General features: G+C 40.6%; 1 protein-coding gene across 18 annotated transcripts in view; it reads left to right on the top strand.

Annotated features, from left to right (window-relative positions):
- Nucleotides 1-19,187, top strand: part of BAZ2B (bromodomain adjacent to zinc finger domain 2B) — a 190,725-nt gene that overhangs the window by 152,151 nt on the left and 19,387 nt on the right. For all 18 annotated transcript variants that reach the window (XM_060280111.1, XM_060280101.1, XM_060280108.1 and 15 more), the window contains 6 exons: nt 957-1,022; nt 9,431-9,571; nt 10,246-10,500; nt 13,206-13,420; nt 13,903-13,977; nt 17,508-17,751. In XM_060280111.1, coding sequence (XP_060136094.1) covers nt 957-1,022; nt 9,431-9,571; nt 10,246-10,500; nt 13,206-13,420; nt 13,903-13,977; nt 17,508-17,751 — 996 coding nt within the window. The remainder of the gene's footprint in view (nt 1-956; nt 1,023-9,430; nt 9,572-10,245; nt 10,501-13,205; nt 13,421-13,902; nt 13,978-17,507; nt 17,752-19,187) is intronic.

Below are 19,187 nucleotides of genomic sequence, written 5' to 3'. Positions count from 1 at the left end.
AAAATTATGTGTTCGGCATATATTAGGTTTTACCAGCTATTTTCACTAGGCACCTTCTGTATTTGATTCTGGGAATCCTATTTGTTTCATTTTTAAAATGAAATTTTGTTTTTCAAAACTTTTAATAATATTGCACAATTGGGAAGACTTAGTTTGAATTGGATTGAAGAATATGCTGCCCTTCAGGATGTAAAAAATAAATAAACCCACATTATAATGGTCCGATAATGGATCTTGAAGTTTTGTACTCTTTTGCATTGTGTTTTAGTCCAGGACTCAACACAATATCCTTCATTTAATCTATAGTGCGGCTTCTGTGTCTTACCTAAGCGCAACAGTAAACATGATCAGCTTATTGCATTCTTATTTGTGTATGACTAGTTTTATCTGAAACTAGTTTTAAAACTGACAGCTTGATTTCAGTCCCCACCGACTGCATCCTTAATTTTATATTCAGAGATACATATTTACTACCAATATGTAGTCAAAATGCTTTTTATTTCATTTTTTTTTAAATTTAAAAGAAACACTTTTGATTACTTTTCAAAGTATCTGCATTAACAGTCTTTTGCTTAATTGGCCACTCAATTAGTAATTGCAGGCTTTCCGTTATAGCAGATGTAAGGTAACTGACCTGTTCCAGCCAACCATTATGCTTTTTTTTCTGCCAGCTTCTAAAGGAGCCTCACAACTGACCATAAGTAAATCTGTATGCTTCTTTTTTTACACTGTCTCCATGTTCATCGCTGTACCTTTTTTGCTTTCAGTTGTCCTTGTATTTGCTTTCTAAACCTGAACTAAAACATGCACAGACTTGGCTATTCTCGTCTTTTATTTAGCATATACCCCTGACTTGTCTATTAATGCTAAACATGTCCCGTTGAGCTTTTTGGAGAGAAAAAAATTGATGCCTGAGATGGTGTAGTGCTTTGTTCTAATTTTATCTGCTCTAATAGGAACGGGAAAGGAGAAGGCAGCATATGATGCTTATGAAAGCCATGGAGGCACGCAAAAAAGCGGAAGTGAGTACAAAACTCTGAAATGGGATATTATTTTCCTCATTCTTTGCACAGGAAAAAATAAAATAAATAAAAATAAATCACAGTTCTGAAATGGAGTGATTGGTGTCCCCCCCATTCTTCGCATAGAAGCTTTGCCTCGATCTACAATATATATACCGTATATATTAAAATTGGAATTGATAAATAACTTCAAGGGCACAAAATCATCTTACGTTGAATGGGGAAAATGTATTTGCTTCCTCTGTGTTTTGCAGTTAGGTCATTTCATACTTCTAAATTTTATGTGGCAAAATGTGGTTTTATTTCTCCCCAAGTGTATATATAGTACTTTCCATTAGGTTTGTTGGTCTTACTTTGTGGATTCTGAAAACTGTCATAGTATGGAGGTAACTATTTGGTTCATTGGGAGCGGCCGCCGAGACCACATAACACCGGTCTTGAAAGATCTACATTGGCTCCCAGTACGTTTCCGAGCACAGTTCAAAGTGTTGGTGCTGACCTTTAAAGCCCTAAATGGCCTCGGTCCAGTATACCTGAAGGAGCGTCTCCACCCCCATCGTTCTGCCCAGACACTGAGGTCCAGCGCTGAGGGCCTTCTGGTGGTTCCCTCGTTGCGAGAAGCCAAATTGCAGGGAACCAGGCAGAGGGCCTTCTCGGTAGTGGCGCCCGTCCTGTGGAACGCCCTCCCAGCAGATGTCAAGGCAATAAGTAACTATTTTACTTTTAGAAGACAACTGAAGGCAGCCCTGTTTAGGGAAGTTTTTAATGTTTAATAGATTATTTTATTTCATTTTTCTGTTGGAAGCTGCCCAGAGTGGCTGGGGAAACCCAGCCAGATGGGCGGGGTATAAATAACATATTATTATTATTATTATTATTATTATTATTATTATTATTATTATTATTATTATTATTATTACCACCATTATGCAGATGCATTGCCTGCCTGCCTGCCTATGTAGCCTGACCTAGTATGCAGAAGAGACCAGGCTAGGCATAGAACGTACACAACACTCTCAAAACTATGGGGTCCTAGACCTGATGTAAAAACATCAGAATATAGAATGTGCAACCTTAGAGTAGCGAGTAAGAAGCCTTCCACCAGTGGAGGTTTTGAAAACCTGCAGCTGATCACACAGGGGTCACTGACCTATATAATGTAAATGAAAGCGATTTGTAAGTTCTAATTCATAAACTGTGTAAAGTTTTTGAACAGTGACACTTGAGACATGAACTATTTGTAAATCATGGGGGCAGATCTACCATTGCGAATAATATTCCAAAGCAGTGTTTGTTTTTCTCATCCCCTGCACCTGAGGAATCGGACTATAACTCCGGTGGGTTTTGCCACCAGCATTTCTGTAGGGTATGGCATTTTCTTCCCACCTTATTTTCAAAGCATCATGCTGTTCTGTACTCTTCTTTTGTCCTGATTAATGTAAAATTAATGATTCTGTTCAAGTTATGCATTGCAGTTTCTCATACTCTCTTTTCTTAGATACCTTATATCCTTCAAGATTTACTTTTAAGCTCTTTTGACATTCTGTCAGACCCTTTTGATAGGCAATCTTAAAGGACAAGGGATCTTCCACTCTAAATCGAGCATGAGATACAGCAGGGGTAGGCAAGCTAAGGCCTGTGGGCCGGATGCAGCCCAATCGCCTTCTCAATCCGGCCTGTGGATGGTCCGGGAATCAGCGTGTTTTTACATGAATAGAATGTGTCCTTTTATTTAAAATGCATCTCAGGGTTATTGGTGGGGCATAGGAATTTGTTCATTCCCCCCCCCCCAAAAATATATGTAGTCTGGCCCACCACATGGTCTGAGGGACGGTGGACCAGCCCATGGCTGAAAAAGGTTGCTGACCCCTGAGATACAGGCTCGGGCCCCTAAGATAACGGAAAGGGAAGAAGTTCATGCAAGGAATATTTCCCATGCCACCCTCCCTCCCACAAACACCTGTGTCCCCTTAAAAGCCTCTCTGGGTGTTCACGAAGCCCTCATGTACAACGTGGGTGACAGAGGAGAATCACTCAGAATACAGCACTTTTGTGGACCTTCACCAACATCTGCCATGCCCTGTTCTACACTCCATGCTGCATTCCACATCTGAAGGCCCTCCAAAGCTTTGATAGGGATATAGGTGGCTGTAGTGGAGAGGAAATGATGGGGAATTTTTCTTTCATCTGCTTACCTTTGGATCCAAGCCTTGGTCTTGCACTGACAGTGCCTATATAGCAATGCCTATTTCATTCCGGTTTTACTGGTGCCATAAATTTTAGAGGTATGAGATTTGCAGCAAGATATTTAATGGCTGGGCCCTTATTTAATATAATACTTAATTTTATTTAAATAAAGTGCTTCATTGTTGGGTTTTTTTAAAGAAGGCTGTCAGCGGGTAGAATTATGAGATACGCTGTATGACAATAGCCTATAAAATAAATAAGAGCAAATTGGCCCATTTGCAATTTGCGCTATTAATGATCACATATCCATAGGCCAGCATTTAAAAACTCCACAACTTCATTTTTAAATTATTGTTATTTTTTCAAATCAAATCTCTGTAAAAAATCTAATTGGACATATTGCAAATAGAGATGATTAAGTAAAGCAAAATCGCATATAACTAAACAGTTTGCAGTTAAAAAGAATTTATATCAGCTCTGTGAAAAGCAGCAAGGGGGGAAATCCATTCAGATATGTTTTTAAATTGCATGAGACAGATAAAATTTGATTCAGCAAAGCTTTTCAGATTTCAAAAGAAACAGTAGCAGGCCAATTCCCTCGTCTGAAACAAGAGCAAGTGGAATTTTTTTCTGAGTCCTCTTGTAAGGGAAATCTAGTAATGCTATAGCTTTACAGAGGACATGTTTAAAGAAACCCCCAGTCTACTCTGACTCCTAGTGACTCTTCCAGGTCTTGGATGGAGGAAGGTCTTTTGCATCACCTGCTACTTGAACTTTTTAACTTCAGGTGCCTGGAAGCAAAACAGGTGGTTTACCACTGAACTCCAGAAAGGACTAAACTGAACTGAAACAAAATATTTAGCAACTGTGAAAGATGTATTCAGCACAGCACCCCAAATTATTACCTTTAATTTTTGAAAATGGAAGGGAGTTTCATACCTTTTGAAGTACCTATTCAAGCAGGCTTTTGGATTGTGTAGACAGGGCCAGATTAAACATTGCCAGAGCCCTGCACTATGTTGGTGTTTCCCTGCTTTTGCTCAGTGCTGTGCATTCTCTTGTGTGTAACTTTAAATAATAGTGGAGGTAACCTTCTATGAGATAGTGCCTTAGGAATCATCAGAGTTTATAAAGAGGGATGGTATGTGATAAATCAATATCTCAAGTTTTCCAATTGCAAATGACTAATAACGAGCGAAGTGAAATGGGACAATATTTATTTATTCCATCGTTTATCCACCCTGCGATCCCAGGGTGGTTTGCAATAAATCCATTAAACAACCAAAATTCCCATTTACAACCACAGAAGCAAATAGATAATAAACATCAGGTGTGTCAGCTTGGCCCCGCGACCATGAGTGCCCAGGGCCATGGGAGCCATGCAGGATTCATTGCCCTAGCACCAAAATTTGTGGGTGCCTGGCCCATTTATGGGGAATTCTGTGGATGCTCAGGCACCCAGGGCCCCAGGGAGTTGGCACCTATGATAAACATTAATTAGAAAGCAATCCAAATGTGTTAAAATAACAGTAATACAAACCATTTCATAAATGCTGCAGTGGTCCTCATAATAAGTTGACCTGAACAATCCACTCTCCCCAGAGTGAAGGGGCTACTCATACTCCCTGGAGAGGAAATTCCGTTGGGTGCCAGTGCTGAGAAGGCCCAATCTGATGACACTGTACATCTCACTATGCCTGCCAGTAGGACATCCACTATGGCCTCCTTTCTGTATTGGTAGTATCATGAGAAACTGTGGACTATTTGAGTGGTTTATGGCATGGGCTGTGTTGCCATGATTATATATGGTATTTTTTTCGGGGCTGTCCCAAGTTCTCTTATTTTAGCCATTAAAATTCCAGACAATAGCAAATACAAACTTAAATTCATTTTACTTGCATAAAACTGCATAGCAAAATATCATCATTATGCTATAGGTTCCCCACCCCCACCCCAATTCTCAGAGGATCAATAAACAACAAAAGGTTGTTAAACATGCATTTATCACTAAGCAGCTCTGTCAGCAGTTTTGTAGGCAGTCATAATATGGGAGTGTATCTCAGGTTCCACAAGTTGTCTAATAAGCAGTTTGAAAGCAGAATTAAATTCACAGCACCCGGGTGATTCTTGCGCTCTGGATATTCCAGCATCGCTAAAGATTTATATTACCTCGTTTCCTATTGAACATGCCATGCGGGATTCCAGGCCTAGTTTTACTTAACAAAACCCATCTTTCAGTTTTAAGTGTTCTGCGTATACACTTTGACCGTTTAAAATCGATAAAATTGAGTGCGAGAGCCAAGAATGTTTTATTAATTTGAAGTTGGTGTAAGTAACACTGCAGATGATTAAATGTCATTTCCCCAGCACAATGGTGAAAGAATAGCATGACCTCAGGGGGGTGAGGAGTGCAGTAGGACCTGCAGGTTGTGTGTAGCCAACAAATGTGTTTTCCTGAGCCTTTAAGATGCACAGCACCTTCTTGGAGCAACACAAAGAAGTGGCAGTATTTATTTGCAAGCCGAGTGTTTTGGTAGTCAGGTAATATAAATTACACTGCAATCCAGGCGTGATTCTTCTCTACCCAGTGTGCCCTAGTGTAAGGTATTGAGGACATGCACAAATGCACCTATAGATTGCATCTATTGCCCAGACTCTCCCCACAACTATTTCCTCCTGCACACTGTATCTTTGCCATGCAATATTTCTTTATACAGTAGACCATGGAAAAGCAAGATCTACTGTGTCTCATAAGCATAGGAGCCAACTCCCAAGGGGCTGTGGTTGCTTGGGAACCAACAATTATATAATTGTGGGGGCCGAGCACCCACAAAGCACGAGAAAAGCCGGCAGGCGGCAGCAGCGCTGCCTCCAAGAGAGAAGCAGTTTCCCTCCGCAGTCAGCCAGCGAAGTACCCTTTTTTTGGGGGGGGGGAGCCTCGGACGTGGATTGTTGTGGCAGCGGGCACCCACAGTCCTGAGGGCAAGATGGCAACCCTGCTCGTAAGATATACCCAGTGGCCCAGACCCCATTGTCACAGTCAGTATTGGACAGAGGATGGAAATATCAGAATGCGTGGTGACGAGAGAGATCCCATGGTGGAAGAGCCACCACTTCCTAAGTCTTCCTGGCTCAGTCCAGTTAGGGCAGAAAATGGGGGGGGGGGTGCGCCACATTTTTGGGCTCCCCCCATTTCCCCCTGCTATTGATATTAATGAGAGGGAAATTGCTACAGCAGCTGCAGAGCTAGCATAGTATTTTGGCCTTTTGCGGAGAATGGGGTGGGGTGGGGGCGAGGTGTTTGATCCTGTGGATCCTAGACCTCAATACCCTGCCCTCTTTCAAGCCTTCCTGCCAACGGCATTCTACTGGTGGTATGTTTAAGCCTGTGGAGGTATATTTAAGACTGTGGAGCTCTCTCTCTCTCTCTTGGCATATATGGAGTGCTAGCCAGGTTGAAAGCCCTACTGAAAAAGCTCCTTTCCACTGGTATAGTGACATCTACACATGTCTTAAGGCCCATCAGTTGGTTATTAACTGGCTTTAAAATTGCCACCATGTGTTATTTGTTTGTTGATTTTGTTGATTCTATAGATTCTATATCTTTGTTGTTGTTGGTTTGATTATTCTATATCTTTATGCTGTTTTTCTTAATTTGCTTTGGAAAGCATCCTGGGATAAATGTTAAGAAGGGTGGTAAATACACAAATGTGCGCGTTTCTGCAATGCACCCATGGTTTGATCTTCTGCCAGGCTGTCCAGTATTTGTGGGGATTTTTCCTTTTGTATCTGCCTTGTGTAAACTTCTGCTTTATTAGCGTTCTTTTATTCTCCTTGCGTCCTCCAGTATTCCCTTGTATCTTAAAATTTATGCCTTTTAAATTTGAGTGCAAGTCACTGTCGCAGAAAACAGATTCTCACTTTTAATTAAGCCCAGAACAAAAATCTAAGGTACCCAGCAGCATCATAAAAGGCAAAAAACATTGACCATATACCAGAAGTAATATTGCAAATGCACTGGCAGAAAGGGTTTACAGTCATAGATGTTGTAAAGTTTTATAGCAATTGGTCAGAGCACTCCTTGCATTTCCTATATTTTTCCATAATGCTGTGTTGTCTTAAAACAAACAATATAATTTTACATTCCTCACTGTAGATCCCATCCCTCTGGAAAGAACACTTATTTTCCTGCCCTGCCCACCCCCACCCCCCGCTTGTGTAGATAAAATGAACAACTTATTTGTGTATTTTCCTCCTTTATGGCATTGATAATACATTAAATCTATGAAAGCACTCAAAGTGCCTCCTTTTTATTATTTAAATTGCAGCCGCTGGTGAGTTATGTTTGGGCCCCTGCACTGTGGTTTCCATGAAAATTGCTGTCCCCTGAATCCACTGTTTGCCTTGTGAGGGACACATAATATGGGCAAGAAAAGGCAGTGCAGTGAGAGGAAGACTTAGCTGAACAAATATATTATTCTGCATTATTTCAAAAGCCACAATATTATATGACCACCTGCAACTACCTCTGTTTTATCCTTAGTAAAACTTCTCAGCATCAGTCAAATCAAGTAATTGTTTTAAAATATTTTTTTCCCTATACTGTCTGGTAAGAATTCATTTGATTGTATTTCATGAGGCACTGATTCAGATGTCTTGTTTAGTAGTCTATTCCAATCTGCCTGTGTCTGTTCTAAAGCAGTTTCTGGGTCTCATTCTGCACATATCTTTGTTGCATGTATTTCTGCCATCTCTCTTGTGGCTTTGTGGAGATCTGTTAACGGCTGATAGTTGCCCATACGACGAGCTGGAATCCTGGCAACATGAAACGACACCCCCCCCCCCAAAAGTAAATTAAGACAGTGGCTTGGATCCTAACTCACAGAATGGCCCTTTCCCACCTCTCCCTTTCCTCTACAGCTCCCTGCACACCATTGTACCTTGGAAATCCACTCCTTCAAAACAGGGTGCCATCATTCTCTAGGAGCTGCAGAAGAAGACAAGATTTCCTCCTCCTTCTGCTGCCACCCATCCACTGCACAAGAACACCTTAGGATGCAAGAATGTATCCTAAGCATTTCTTGTTTTTGAAGACTTGTCTTCTTTTGGAGCAAATCTCTGGGCATATACTCATGATTGGTAGCCTCAAGGGTTGCAAAATCTGTGTACTTCTGTGCTGCGTAGCAAATACACTCTTTCTATTTTACATAAGTAACAATCACTCATTTGAGCACAAGTACTCTCCCTCTCATGGACGCAGGTGGTGCTGTGGGTTAAACCACAGAGGCTAGGGCTTGCTGATCAGAAGGTCGGCGGTTCGAATCCTTGCGACAGGGTGAGCTCCTGTTGCTCGGTCCCAGCTCCTGCCAACCTAGCAGTTCGAAAGCACGTCAAAAGTGCAAGTAGATAAATAGGTACTGCTACAGCGGGAAGGTAAATGGCGTTTCCGTGTGCTGCTCTGGTTCGCCAGAAGCGGCTTTGTCATGCTGGCCACATGACCTGGAAGCTGTACGCCGGCTCCCTCGGCCAATAACGCAAGATGAGCGCCACAACCCCAGAGTCGGTCACGACTGGACCTAATGGTCAGTGGTCCCTTTACCTTTACTCTCCCTCTCAGCCACTGTTAGTTAGTTAGTTAAGTTAGTTAGTTAGTTAGTTAGTTAGTTAGTTGGTTAGTTTAATCTATTCAAAAAGAAGAGTTGCTGAGGCCCAAACTTGCCCTAGTCACCATGCTACATAACTCTGGGAAACCTCCTAAGGATTTAGGAACAGGCTTGGGTTCTCCAGTAGTGAGAGAAAGACACTCTTAAGTATTCATGAGCCACTTGTTTATGTCATTTACATACTACAGGATTAATTCATGACATTGAAAGCACATTCCAGAGCTGACCACTACTGAGCAATGGCAGAAATTTAGCATTGGACAAGTCATCTGTATACTGACTCTTTAAAGTCCTGTGAGAGAAATGGGTGTCTCTTGCAAACATGGGCATTTACTCGAAAAAGCAGTATTGCAGATCATCTAACCCTCAGGATGGTTCTTCCTTCTTTAAAAAAAAAAGTTGGGGTTTGTGTGTGTTGCCTTTTATTCTAAATCCACATGGTTTAATTGCTGTAGTGATTATTAAGATTGTATAACTACTGCTTTTCAAGTTCTTAAATTGCTCCTTTGTAAGTAGAATGTGCGGCTTTAATTTTCTATCCTTTCTGTGCTATTTAAGGAAAAGGAGCGGTTAAAACAAGAGAAACGTGATGAAAAGAGATTAAATAAAGAGCGTAAACTGGAACAGCGAAGATTGGAATTAGAAATGGCTAAGGAGCTAAAGAAGCCTAATGAAGATATGTGCTTAGCAGACCAGAAGGTAATCAGAATAATGTAAATTTACTTTTTACTTCCTTGCCCCTTTTTATGTTGCTTCTCTTTTCCCTCATCTGCCATTGTTACAATAATTAATTTTTCTTACTGTGGCTGTCTTTCCAACCATTCCTCTTTTACTTTAGATTACTTGATAATATTATTTCAAGTGTGGTCTACATTCAAATTGTAATTCTAAAGTAAATATTAGGACAATGGTATTCTTCGTCTTTTTTTATTATTAATCAGCAGTGGATGTTTTAATATTTGGACCTCAGGTGGCCTATTTAGCAGACTTTTGCCAAGCCAGCTCTTTTAGAATTCTCCAGTAGCCTCCATTATGCCTCTTTAAAAGTTTGCATTGCAGCTATTTCCGTCGTTCCTGCTTGTGTGCTTTTCAAAGGCAGCATCCAGTTGTCCCACTGTTGGAAAAAAGGCGTTGGATTAGACAGGCTTTTGGCCTGATACTACAGATACTGCAACTTCTCTGATCTCTCTGTCTGTCTGTGCCTCTGTCTGTCTGTCTGTCTGTCTGTCTGTCTGTCTGTCTGTGCCTCTGTCTGTCTGTCTCTAGCTTATTTTGCACGATACCTCAGGGAAACAGTATTTATTTTTAGATTTTTACTTTGCATTAGCTTTGCAAGCGGTTTTCATTCAAGGTGACACTTCTCTGTTTTCCAGCCTTTGCCAGAGTTGCCTCGCATCCCGGGCCTGGTTCTCTCCGGAAGTACTTTTTCAGACTGTCTCATGGTGGTGCAGTTTTTACGCAACTTTGGTAAAGTCATTGGCTTTGATGTGAACCTGGATGTCCCTAGCTTAAGTGTCCTTCAAGAGGGGTTGTTGAACATAGGCGACAGCATGGGAGAAGTGCAAGACTTGCTTGTGAGGCTGCTCTCAGCTGCGATTTGCGATCCAGGACTGATAGCAGGATACAAGGTAATGGATACTCTTTATGGTAACTTTGGTGTGAGACAGACAGGGGAAAAAAATCCATGTCCCAGGTTTCACAAAGAGAAGAGGAGGATATAAATGTGTGTCTGGGCTGTACCACTTCAAAATCCTAGATTTTGTAGTAAATTGTAGTAATTGTAATTTTGTAGTAATTGTAATTTGTAGTAATTGTAGTTATTTATTGTATGGAGGAGCATTCGGTCATGTGAGTCCCAACTATATCCCGAAGTGGCACTGCCTAAAAAGCAGGTTTAGCTCTTCATCTGCTATCAAGCGATTCATCAGGGCCATCTTTAAATGACAAAGTGTATTCTCATTAGAACAAGTTGGACCTGCAACAAAATGTTCACTATGCCAGCCAGCCATGCTTTCTTCAAGGTTACTGCTTTCTATTTCTACCCCACCCCCACTTAGTGGGTTTTTTTAAAACAATATAGGTTTTTTATTTAAAAACAACATTATTAATGGAAACCTTTGGGTTTCCCCAATCCTACAGCCCCCCCCAAAAGAATTGAGACTGCTGTTGTTTTGATCATATTTTATCTCCTTACAAACTTATCCATCGTACCTTCTCCATGGCCTGCAATTTACTAAATTGCTAGTGAGAGCAAGAAATTGAGGAGAGCTCAGCTGGTATGCTGATCACACACAGCCTGCCAAAGCCAGTTGAAGTGTAAACGTTTATCCAACAGCGGCATGGTGGGGCAGGGGGGGAAGGAGGGATGTGGGGAGGCGAAGTAGCTCTGGCTTCTTCCTGGTCACAGTGATGCTGCCACTCGCTGAGACAAGGATGGGGTGGGATAAATGAGGGGGCGCTGGTGCTGCCAATCCAGAGCTCCTCCCCCAGCCTCACTGCTGCCTCATCCCGCCCTGGTGAAGGGCAGTGGCGTCAAAGGGAGAGTGCCACAGCCACTTACCCTCTCCCCCCCTTGCCACTGCTGCATTTCTGTTATAAAACGAGGCCACAACCATTTGCTCACTTACCCTATTGAAGTCACTGCGATTTTTCACCCAAGACCTGCTTGCGGGCTTCCCATAGGCAGTTCTGGCCGGGCACTATATATATATGTTTTTGGCCTGATTCAGTGGGGCTTTTCTCGTGTTCTTTGATCTGGGGCAGCTGCTTTCCCTGCTCCTTCACCTAATGCAGTACCAAGAATCTAGTGCAGTGATGGCGAACCTATGACACGCGTGTCAGACGTGACACGCAGAGCCCTCACTGCTGGCACGTGCCCCATTGGCCCATTCGCGCTGTTGTTGTTCCCTCTCCCCATTTGTTCTCCCGCTCCTCCTACAGCTTGTCTCCGCTGTTAAAACCTGGATCCTTTTTTGTTGTTGTTGTTGCTGGTAGCCATATATTGTTTTTTTAACCCTTTCTGTGCTGTTTTTTCTTGGTGCTTTGGCAGACTATGATTGGGTGTAAAAGCGTTCATTTTTTAACCCGTTCTGTGCTGGGTTTTTTGGCGCTTTGGCAGACTATGTTGGTGCTGTGTGTTAGTTCCAGCGGAGGTATTATTTGTCATTTATTTCTGTTCTCCCCCCCCAAAAAAAGCGCAGCAGCTTTGGGACATCCCCCCCCAAAAGCAAAGCAACTTTTGCACCCCCCAAAAAACCTCCAAAACTTTGGTCAGCAGCTCCCCCCAAAAAGCTCAACAACTCTGGGCACTTTGTGATAAATAAGGGGTTTGGGGTTTGGTTTGGTTAAATAATTAGTTTTTGGTTTATTAACTACAGTTATATATTACAATTATACATTTTTGTTATTTAAACTATAAATATCGCAAAATTATGGGTTTTTTTCTCGAAGTGACACACCATCCAAGTTATGCTCGGTTTTTTGGTGACTTTTGACACACCAAGCTCAAAAGGTTGCCCATCACTGATCTAGTGAGTGCTATGGGTGCATGGTAGTGCAGAATTCCTAGTCGCCTCGTTTTCTGTAATTCGCACCAGTTCTGGGCGTCAGGTGTCATCAAAGAATAGATTACTGTTTTTATTAACGTTTAAAGGCAATTTCTGCTTTCATCTCTAGATTTCAACAGGGGTGAGTACAATCTAGCTCTTAAAGCCTTATATATCCATTTATCAAAAGTTATTCCAGACATTGCTTCATAAGCTTGTCTCTTATCACTGAATTGGTTTCATATTAAGGTTATGATTGCAATCAAGAATTACCTAAATGTATTCTCTGGAAATTTTCAGAGACTTTCCTTTGAGCAGCTGTCCCCTCCTCATGTGACCCCTCAAGCTGGTTATTAAACTCATGTTTTTGTTTTTAAATCAATCCTGAGTTTTACGAGCCAACGAATGGAGCTGTTGCCAAGCATTCATCCCCCTCTTCGCTTCTTTCCTTTCAATAATTTTTGCACAAACCCCCAAACTGTTAAAGTCAACAGGAGGAATGTATAAATTGCTTTTGTGTAGGGAAGGAACTTTCATTCAAAAAGTGTGTGCATTTTTATATACAGTAAATGACTATTTAAATTTAAAAACCAGCTTCTCGGCTCTGTGAGCAAACTGTGGAGAGGAAACAAACTAGCTAAATAAATAATTAAGAAATCTGGGGGTGTCAATGGATAGTGGTGCCCCTGGCCTCTGGCTTAGCATTATTTCCTCTTGATTTCAAATAACAAAAATGCATTTATGCTGCCATTCTGAACAGTTATTTTATGAGCACACTTCTTTCTCAGGCCAAAACGATCCTTGGGGACCATTTGCTGAATGTTGGCATCAACAGAGACAACGTATCTGAAATTTTGCAGATTTTCATGGAAGGCCATTGTGGGCAGACTGAACTCACAGAGAGCTTGAAAACCAAAGCTTTTCAGGCGCACACGCCGGCTCAGAAAGCCTCCGTACTTGCCTTCCTTGTTAATGAGTTAGCATGTAGCAAAAGTGTTATAAGGTAAGTGCCTTGTGCATGCTGTGAATTTTAAATTTCGATTCTGGTAACAAGAAAATAAATAACAACAAATCGGCAATAGTTTTCATGAGGTGTATTTAAAGGTTTGAACCTCAAAACCTAGGGATGAGAAACCTGTGGTTTTCCAGATGTTCTTGGACTCCAACTTACATTAACCATCATTGGTCAATAATCAGGGATGAAAGTTGTAGACAGACAACATCTGAAGAGCCACAGGTTTGTCACGCCTGTTCTAAATACTCTGTAGCAGCCAGGTAAGTGTTATCTAACTAACGAAACCCTGTCAGGACATCACACTTGTTTACCAATGTGATATTTTAACTAACCAACTATAATATTTATTCTTGATACATGTAATATGTAGTAAGCCTATGTGTATAGTGAGGTGCCCTTTGAGACTTTTTTTTAAATAGATGACATCATTCAATTATCTAAGTAATTAAACTTTTTTTCTGTTTTAACAGTGAAATAGATAAGAACATAGATTATATGTCAAATTTAAGGAGAGATAAGTGGATGGTTGAAGGCAAACTTCGGAAGTAAGTGCTATTTCTTTTAAATGTTCCAGTATTTTGCATTCATTTAAATTTGTTATACAGAGTAGTTCCAGAGACAGGAATCGTGTGATATAAAGAAAAAAACTTTTAGTAACTCCCATTATTAAATTAAGATGTGAAATTATTTTTAAAAGGCCCATGGCTTATCTTTCACAATCCATTAAAGACATATGAAGTTTGGTTGATTAGGAGGATTCAGAATGAGAAGAACATCATTTTGCTTTTTTTTTTTAAGAAGTAAGATCACTTCTCATTTGAAGATGTCTGGAGCTGTCAAATTATTATTGGCATTAGTAGAAGCTGATTGGAACCTTCATTGTGAAAGAAGATTTGCAGGGCCAGATTGTTAATCTCTAATCACCTTTAAAAACTTGCAAATCATTCATGTAACTAATTAAAATTACCTCAGATTTTGCTATATAAACTGAGTATTTCCTGTGGTACACCTAGGGGAAAATTCAGTTACTGAGGTAATCTGTATCTTTTTGCTAAGCATAAACTGTCAAGTTTTAAAAGATGATAATGTATGCCCCCTATTTTTCTCCATTATGCAAAACAAAATTCCATACAGCAAGTATAAGAGCTCCATCTACCATAGAATTTTAAGTTGAAATGACTGTGAATCGCAGGAGGTATGCATAGCCATGTGGGTATGCACAGCCAGGCTTCATTTCCTTTTCCTCAGTCATTTTTCTTTCTTGTCTAGCAAAGCAAGGAGTCCTTACTGAATCCTTGGCTTCCAATGCTTTTGTGTCTCTAATCCTTTTTCTACCTTCCCCTCCTCCCTTAATGCACCTCAGAAGAAAGAAGGAAGAAGTAAAGGAGAACAACGGGAGAGAAATAGAAGAAATAAAAAGAGACATAAAATAATTTCAGGAAGAAAAATATGTGAACTTCTGCTGATAGTAATGGCTCCCAATTCATGCAGGGTTCATGGTTGTGTCTGTAGGGCGTGTCCAGTCATTAGCTTCCTTACAGACCCATACTATATAAATTCCATCTTTCTGTCCGTGGGGAAATGAAAATTTGATGTTTCCCAGCAGCCCACTTTGGGAAAAGGCCTCCTTGTTGTCTCTTACCTCAGGGGCAACTTTTAGTCTTCTTTTTCCTGTAAGTACTAGATTGCTGGGTGGGGAGTTCATGGTTCTCTCATTCCTTTGGCTTTCCTTTCAAGAAGTTGGCAAACAATCCTATATAAACATTGCTTTTTAAAAAACCTTTCCTTCTTAGTTACCATCATCCTTAGCTTTCTCCTCACCCCCACCCACCATACATGACAATTTAATTCCTTCCTTCCTTCTCCATTCAGTCTTAACTGTTGTGTGGCTGAGCTCAGGACTCCTACTTATTCAACAGGAATTCCCTTTGCAAATTGGTTTTTACCTCATGATCACTACCTTTTAAAAAAAATAGTCATGTCCTGTTCTGAGACATGACTTAGAATCATAGAATGGTAGAGTTGGAAGGGACCCTGAGGATCATCTAGTCCAACACCCTGGATCATCTAGTCTAGGATCATCTAGTCCAACACCCTGCAATACAGGAATCTTAACTAGATCATACATGACAGATGGCCATCCAACCTCTGCTTTGAAATATACAAGAAAGGAGAGTCCACCACCTCTCGTGGGAGTCTGGTCCACTGTCGAACACCTCTTTCTGTTAGAAAGTTCATCCTGATGTTTAGTCAGAATCTCCTTTCTCCTAGGGAGCCTCATTTGTGTCCTGGATGCTGTAGTGCTCCCTTGTACCTTTACACGTTGTCTTCAGTTCTTAGCTTTAGCAGAAGAAAAAACGTGTTATTTTAACATTACATTCTGGCTCTCAGTCAACGGATGGCATAATTTGTATACTTGCCTCTTTGCCACAAGGCAAAATCTGTGTACTCATAGCTGTTACAACTCAAAACAAACAAAGAAGTCAGCAGCACCTATTTAGAAGACTAGAATAATTCATACTGGGTTGCCCTTCACACATGCATTTTTTAAAATTAATGAGTTTTGAAGTTGCAGATTTAAAAAAAATCTTCAAGCTCGCTGTCCAGTCCTAAAACCTGTAATCTAAGCCTTAAATATTCCAGCAGCTTTTCCAGTGCAAGACCAGAAATGCCACATCGTCTGGTTCTGCAATAACAGTGATGCAGATGTTTACACCTGAGGTGCCTACATTTCTTTGCATGGACTGTTTTTAAAATAAAATAAAATTAACAATAAACTGTAAGCAGCTTCACTGTCTGCGAATGATAGTCTTGTTCTTTTTAGTTCGTATTTTGGACTGGGAGAACAGTTTATTAAGAACTGTTTATTAAGAATAGCACTAAGCCATCCTTGATTATTTATTTACACTTTAGAAACTGACGAGCATCCTCAGGCTTGGCTCCTTTTTAAATCATAGGCTTCTTCATGGCTACTTTTTAAGAAGCCAGCCACACTGCTTCATTTCTACTTGCTGTATGGAATACTGTTTTGTTAAGGCAGGAGAAGAAAGGAAGAATAAGAGACGGCAAAATTCATAGCAGCATTGGTTTCTCATAATTCACCTACTTTTGCCACCCTGATTCTTACTCTCCCCCTTTCCTTTTCTTCCTTCTAAAATCCTTCCCTTTTCCAAGCACACACATTTTCATATCTCTTCAAATTCCATTATATGCTAGAATGTTACAAATGGATATTTGGCCTGGCTATTAAAATACCTCCTAGGTTGTTTCAGTATATTTGCCTGATAGATTCCTGGTAGCTAGAGCTATAACATCTGCTGTATGGAATCTTGTTTTGTAGGGTAAGAGATGAGGAAGGGCTACTACAACTGTACTTACTGGTATGTAAGTTTATTTTGTTTCATAAAAAATGAAACTAAGGCTTCTGCCGCCCACAGTGCTTCAAGATTAGCCTCCTGCATAACGCTCTTTCCTGCTTAATTATGTCAATTAGAATACAAACACTTGGGGAAAGTTTTGTGTTCAAATAATCCACATTCAAATGTAGTGCTATTCTCACCTGTGCATAAGCAATTTTTTATAACCTTTCTAACACGAGTTGACTTTAAAAATATACATTAAAAAAAGAAGATGATGTAGATTTATAAATGGATGAAAAGAGGAACACAGCTAAAGAGTTGCTTCTTCAGCTAATAGGAACAGCTGTTGAAACCTCTTCTTGTCCTGGAGTGCTTTATGCAAGATTTTGTACATGTAGTAAAATTCACAACAGAGCTAAAACATTCAGTGAAGGGTTAGATCTATTTTGAAGAACGAGAAGCTTTCTGTATCCCGAACATTCACGTCAAAGAACAGTTAAGATTTTTCGGTTTGCACCGAGTAAATATTCATCTCAGATAGGAATCCATGTTGGTGAACTACTTTTCTCATATGCTGAGCCAATGGTGGCAAATAACAAGACAACTGAAAGTTGCTAAATAACAGGAGCATATGACTTGCCCTTGGTGAAGTGTGGAGGAGTTCCGTATGCTATAGCAACATTTGGTAATACCATTTATCTGCCATGTGTTTAAAGGCTTAGAATCATTCATGCCAAGAAAACAGGAAAGAGAGATGTTACAGGAGGAAGTGATTTGGGAGAAGAGCAGCATTCATTGGGTACACCCACGCCAGGCAGAAAACGGAGACGGAAGGGAGGAGACAGCGATGATGATGATGACGACGACGACTACAGTGATGATCAAGCCGATGAAGATGATGAGGATGATGAAGACAAGGATGACAAGAAAGGGAAGAAAGCAGATCTTTGCGAAGATGAGGTGACGAATTCTAATGCCTACTCAATTGCTTGATCCATGTGTTTAGGTTTTAAACCAATTTTAGCCAACATAGTGCCCTCCAGGTGTTGTTGGATTCCAGTTTCACCATCCGTGACCATTGGCCGTGCTTGCTGGGGACTAATGGGAGCTGGAGTTCCAAGAGTATTTGGAAAGCACAGCACTGAGTACCCCTGAAGTAGCCTTTAAAATAAATCTAGTTAGAATTCTGTAGATTAAAAGAAACTTTAAAAGAGTGACTGCATTTTTATTCTAAAAGTGCTAAAAGAGCACATAATTCCCAGTAATTTACTTGAGCTCCTTACAACCATAATTTTATGAGGCATTTCTAAGCTAGGGCCAAGATACAAAGAGCTGCAGGTTTGTGCTAGATTTTTTTGAACAGCTGCTTTCAAAACTTCCATCAGTTTTAGAAGCTACTGTATTTGCTGGGCTGCTGTTTGGGGACAAGGGAGAGCATGAAGCCCCCTGAGCTAATCTCATTGTTCTTTCAATCCTGGCCTATTCTTCTTAAATAATTCCAATGTTTCTGTCCATCAAGGAAAATTTGCAAACCGTAAACTTTAATCAGTCTTTATTTTTATAGTGTCAGTAACAGTGGTACGGCGTGTTCTTTGTATCAAATTTATCTCATGAAGCAGCATTATAGTTTCATACAAATGTTGAAATACGCTTCTAAACTCTCTTCAAAGACTTATAGTCCATTATTGTCTTTGAGAAAAATGCTTGGAATGAACTTTCAAGAAGCATGGCTTTTTTTTTTTTTTACAGAACCTTGCTAACTAAATTATATTTTAGAATATCTGACATTCTTGGGCTGCAGTCCTCAGGTGAATGCCAAAGGATGGAGTCCAAGAGTATTAATCACCGAGAGACCATTAACAAGCTATTTCAGCAAAAGCTGATAGACAGGGGCAGATGGTACAGGAGGGATGAGTTAAGGCTGAGGGACTAAAGGGCTTGAGGCAGTGGTGGTTGAAAGTCAGATGCTACAATTGTCGTGTGTGTCAAAGTTCTATTCTGTTTGTTTTGAAATACTGTGAAAGGAGGTGGAGTCTGCTTGGTGTGCAGATTTTGACATTCCATTCACCAGTTCAGCAGAGACAGAGGAGGAAAGAGGGTATCACATGGGCTTTCTTAACTGTCTTGCCCTGTGTAGAGGAGGGTATGTTAAAAAAAAAAGGTACTGTGGCCATTTAGCACAGCATTCCATCCTTGCCCCAGCCATCAGTCAAAGCCCTGAATTTTGGGGAAATACAGCCAAAGCTTGTGGACCAGTGAGGTCTTCTCTGTATAGGCTGCCATACCTGTTCATCTATCATACCTGTGCCTGGCTAAGGGAATTAGGGTGTGTGAAGTTGTTGCAGAGATTAAAGATCCCATGATAAATACATGTCTTTGTTAAGCTTTAGTGATTT

Source organism: Zootoca vivipara, chromosome 1 (assembly GCF_963506605.1).
Source record: "Zootoca vivipara chromosome 1, rZooViv1.1, whole genome shotgun sequence".
NCBI classification, from domain to species: Eukaryota; Metazoa; Chordata; class Lepidosauria; order Squamata; family Lacertidae; genus Zootoca; species Zootoca vivipara.
The sequence above is the reverse complement of the archived record's forward strand: the minus strand, read 5'-3'. Positions and strand labels throughout refer to the sequence as shown.